Below are 4,500 nucleotides of genomic sequence, written 5' to 3'. Positions count from 1 at the left end.
AAGGGAGAAAGAGAAGCAGAGAGAGACGGGGTGGGGGGGGGGGGGGAATGAAAGGACCCGACGGGGAATGAAAGAGAAGGACGGAAAGGGACGCTCACGCGACCCAGAAAGAAAGAAAGAGAGAGAGAGAGAGAGAGAGAGAGAGACACATACCAACCGAGTTGAGGCCCCCGAAACGAGCCTCATGGCGGTAAACCTCCGGAGCCAGAGACGTGAGGACCCGACGCGAGAGGATGTCCTTCTCGAAGATGCCCAGGACAATGACCGGGAACGAGGTGAAGAGCACATTGTAGCAGGCCAGAGTCCACCCATCAAAGAGACTGGCCCCAGAGCCACCGGTAGCCAGCTGGAAGAGGGCCTGGATGGCATTGATGGCGGCACACTTGTAGAAGGTCTCCAGGAAGAAGATGCGCGACCGGACGGCATTCCAGTGGCCATGGACCAGGAGCAGCGGGGCCAGATGCCGGAAGCCGGGAACGGCATAGTCGGCGGCGCGAGCCGCGGCCAGCCCCTCGCGGCCGGCCGACAGACCAATGCCCACATGGGCCGCCTGCAGCATGGCCACATCATTGGCCCCGTCGCCCACGGCCAGGGTCACCGGCGCCGGGGAAGGGGGAAGGACCCCGGCAGCCAGGCGCTGGCCGATCTGCTTCAGCATGGCCGCCGGCCGCTGGCCGGCCGTGGCCCCGGTCGACGAGCCAGACACCCCGCCCGGGGGAGACCGGTGCCGGATGGGGTCCGTCTCGGCAGGCCGGGCCGCCGTATATGTTCGGACCAGGCGCACCACCGCCGCCTTCTGCAGCGGGGCCACCCGACAGCAGACCACGGTCGATGCGCTGAAGCACAGCCGCAGGAATTCCGTCAACAGGGTGTCCTGCTGGCGGTCGAGGGCCTCGGCCAATGCAGCCACCGGGTCCTGGCCGGATGGCAGGCCCAGATCCTCGATGCGAACCGGCCGATCGCCCCCCAGACCGAGGGCCGCGCCGGTGGGCAGGCGCCCGTATGCCAGCTGCGCTGCCTGCGGGACGGTGCACGAGGGGAAGTCCATCAGGAGCTGGAGTGCCGTGCCATCAACCACCAGGGCCGGCGCTGCTTGACCCATGTCCTGGATGTCGCGAATCATGGCAAAGGAGCTGTTCCAATCGCACCGGCAAAAGGGGACATGTGAGTCTTGCCAAATCGGAGTGGTGGAGATGCGCATGTGCACGTATGCCTGCACGTGCGTGCACATGTGTGCATGTGTATGCACACATGCACGCGTACATCCTCACGGAAGCGCATTTGCATGCGGCACTGAGGAAAAAAAAAACCACGGTCCGAAAGGGGAGGAGAAAGAAAGAGAGGGGGAGAGAGAGAGAGAGAGAGAGAGAGAGAGAGAACGTACCCGACAATTGACTCCGCCATGGCCGGAAGACTGGTGCCGGAAAGGAAGAGGGTGTCGAACATGGTGGTGCGCACGGCGGTCGAGGTGGAGGCCGCGGGGCGCCCGGTGCTCGGGGCAATTAGTCGCGCAGCGCGGCCCACATGCAGGGCCGTCTCGCGCCGGTCACCGGTCAGCATCCAGAGGGACATGCCGGCGCGCTGCAAGGCGGTCACCGTCTCAGGGACGTCCTTCTGCAGGCGGTCGGCGATGGCCGTCACACCAATCAACTCCAGGCCCCCCTGCATGGGAACGCCAGCTTGCGGGACCTGGTGTAGGTCCCACTCGAGGCGGTCGAAGACCGCGCGCACGGCGCGAGTTCGGTCGCCGACCGTCAGAGACGCATCACGAAGGGCCTGCCTCAGCCAACCACCCAGTCCAGCAGGGGGCGAACGTATACGTCAGAGCATGTCGAAAGGATGGGGAGAGAGAGAGAGGGAGGGAGGGAGAGAGAAAGCGAGAGGCTGCCATTGGCAGCAAGCGCGAGGCCGGGAGAAATACAACAGGAGAGACAGGAAGTGCAGCTGAAGCACGGTCAAGAAGAAACCCTCAGGCTTACGCACGAGGCACCAATCGCGATAGAAGTCCGCATCGAGATCGCGCGCGCCATAGACCAACGTCCGAAGGCCGTCACCGGCCAGGCGAGCCAGCAGCGCCTCGATCGGAGAATCCGGACCGGGAGCCATTCTAGCCCGCTCGGTCAGCACCGTATCGGCCCCTTTGACGATCAGGCGCACGCGACCGGCAAGATCACCCCCAACGCCCGGCAGACGAACCAGCACCGACATCCGCCGGCGGTCCGACGAGAAAGGCAACACATGGAGGAGGTCCACACCCATGCGCACGGTGGCCACCGAGCCGGACCCACTCTTGTCCAGGGGGAAGCCTGCGGCTGCGGCCAATGCGCGTGGCAGCTCCAGACCAATGTGCGTGGCAGTGACATTTACAACTCGCACACCGGCCTGGAAGAGGGCCCGGACAATGGCAATCTCATCGGGCGAGGTGCCCTCAAATTGGGGAATAGCCGGGGCCCTGCCAGAGGTGGAGGCAGGGCCTGCCTCTTGGTCTTCGGTGATCGGCAGGACAGAGTGGCACAGGACCATGGCCAGGATGAAGTCCAGGGTTTGGGGATTGTAAAGGGCCTTTGGCGTGTGTGTGTGTGTGTGTGTGTGTGTGTGTGTGTGTGTGTGTGTGTGTGTGTGTGTGGGCGCATGGGTGTCAGCAAGTGCATTGCACCGTGGGAGAAAGACCGAGAGACGGCCGTGCAGGCGCACCTGTTCCAGCAGGTCGGCCATGGTGCCTTCATCGGCCGGCTGGTCCACATCCCCGGCAGGACCGGTGGAATCGGGCACGGCGAAAATCCGCGGGCGCGCCCCGAGAGTGGCGCACTTCTTAAAGAGCATGTCATTCTCGGTGAGGGTGCCAGTCTTATCGACGAAGATGTGCCGGACCAGGCCCAGCTCATCAGTGAGGGTACTGGTGTTGGCGCGGGCAAACTTGAGTGGTGCCCCGATGGTCGAGTCTGTCCGGGCCGTCACCTGCCCAGCGCCATGAGACGGGTCCTCCTCCAGGGGGATGGCCATTTGTAGATCGACATCTTGCCAGGGAGGAAACGAGGGGGAGGTGAGCTTCCTCTGCGAGGCGGCACATGCGCCGATGCCCGGGGGATGGCCAGATGCCCGGGACACGCACCGATGAAGCTGGATTGCATGAAGCGCACAAACTCCAGGGTCACATAGAGACTGATGGGGATGATGCCATTGAAGAGGATCAGGTAGATGGTCAAGAACTCCAAGACAGTGACCCCGGCCCCGGGGAGGAACCAGCTCCCCACCTGGAAGCGCTGCTGCCAGGTGAACCCGCTGACGGCGAAAAGGACCACCATGAGACAGAGAAAGACGAAGGTCAGGATGACCAATCGACTGCCAGCCCGATCGAAGGAGGCCGCCTTTGTCGGGGCCTGGGTGGCATTCAGCCGGACACGCGTCTGCTCGCCGGTATACACCACCAGGCACACCAGCCAGTCGACACCCTGGACAACGGTCCCGCGCAGGAGAAGCTGCTCCGGGTTCAGGCCGAAGGACTCGAAGGCCGGTAGCATGGCCGTCTCGGCGGTCGACAGCTCCTGCCCCGGGAGCCCGGCATCGAGCCCGCCCCCGGCCACAGGCGACAGGGAGATGGTCGCCTCAAAGACATCCAGCTGCCGAGTGGGCGCCGGGCAGCGCACATGGCCGGACAGCCTTTGCAGGCCGGTCTCCAACGAGCCGTATCCGCCCCCGTCGGGGCTGGGAATCAGGGCGGCCTGCGTGATCTCCAGGGCGCGGCGCTCCTTGAGGTTGGTCTGCGGTGTCATGGGGACCGTCAATCCAAGAGCCAGCATGTTAGAGGCGCATCCGCACAGACGAGCCATGGCCGTGTCGCCCAGGGGGACTGGGGCCGGGACGGCCGAAAAAGGGCAAAGCACCCAGGGAGAAGCCAACTGCAAGGCCCGGCCATCGGCAAAAGACGCACCTCGCCATCGAGGTTACTTGTCTCGACATAGGCCTTGCCATCCGGGGCCGAAGAGGCCAATAGAATGCAGTCCGCCGGCAGCGGCTGGCCACGGGTGACTCGAAGGGCGTGTCCCACACGCACATCCTTCCAACGGGTCTGCTGCCAGGCCTTCGGACAGCAGCCGCGGACATGGCAAGGAGGTCAGACAGATGGAGGGGAGACACCGCGTGCGGTGGGGGTAGGGGCGGGGGGGGGGGGGGGGGGGGGGGAGAGAGAGAGAGAGGAGGCAGAGACAGGCAGGGAGGAGAGACCCCGGTGCGAGTGCGAACGGAGAGGACGAACACGGGACGCCGTGCTTCCGGGGAGGGAGGGGGAAGGATGGCTGGGCGCCCGCTGCAAACCGATTTCCCAGGGAAGGGCAGGAACGGGGGGATGGGGGAAAGGCGCACGTCTGTGCACGGCGGCGCGTACGTGTGTGGGTGTGGGTGTGGGTGTGGGTGCGGGTGCGGGTGCGGGTGTGGTGCGAAAGGTGCGAGGGGGTGCGGGGAGGTGGGAGCGGGGAGCGAGGGGGAATGGGATAGAACGGG

The 4,500-nt window shown here is 65.0% G+C and overlaps 1 protein-coding gene across 1 annotated transcript in view; it reads right to left on the bottom strand.

Moving 5' to 3' along the window:
- H696_01636 (hypothetical protein) overlaps positions 1-4,500 on the bottom strand; it is an 8,495-nt gene that overhangs the window by 1,604 nt on the left and 2,391 nt on the right. The window contains exons 3-8 of the mRNA XM_009495538.1: positions 3,932-4,081; positions 3,113-3,761; positions 2,695-3,017; positions 1,984-2,562; positions 1,385-1,776; positions 154-1,133 (exon numbers count right to left, since the gene is read on the bottom strand). Of these exons, the coding sequence (XP_009493813.1) occupies positions 154-1,133; positions 1,385-1,776; positions 1,984-2,562; positions 2,695-3,017; positions 3,113-3,761; positions 3,932-4,081 (3,073 nt within the window). The remainder of the gene's footprint in view (positions 1-153; positions 1,134-1,384; positions 1,777-1,983; positions 2,563-2,694; positions 3,018-3,112; positions 3,762-3,931; positions 4,082-4,500) is intronic.

The sequence above is a fragment of the Fonticula alba genome, assembly GCF_000388065.1.
Source record: "Fonticula alba strain ATCC 38817 unplaced genomic scaffold supercont2.2, whole genome shotgun sequence".
Classification (NCBI taxonomy): Eukaryota; order Rotosphaerida; family Fonticulaceae; genus Fonticula; species Fonticula alba.
Note: the sequence above shows the minus strand (reverse complement) of the source record. Positions and strands in the feature narration are given on the sequence as shown.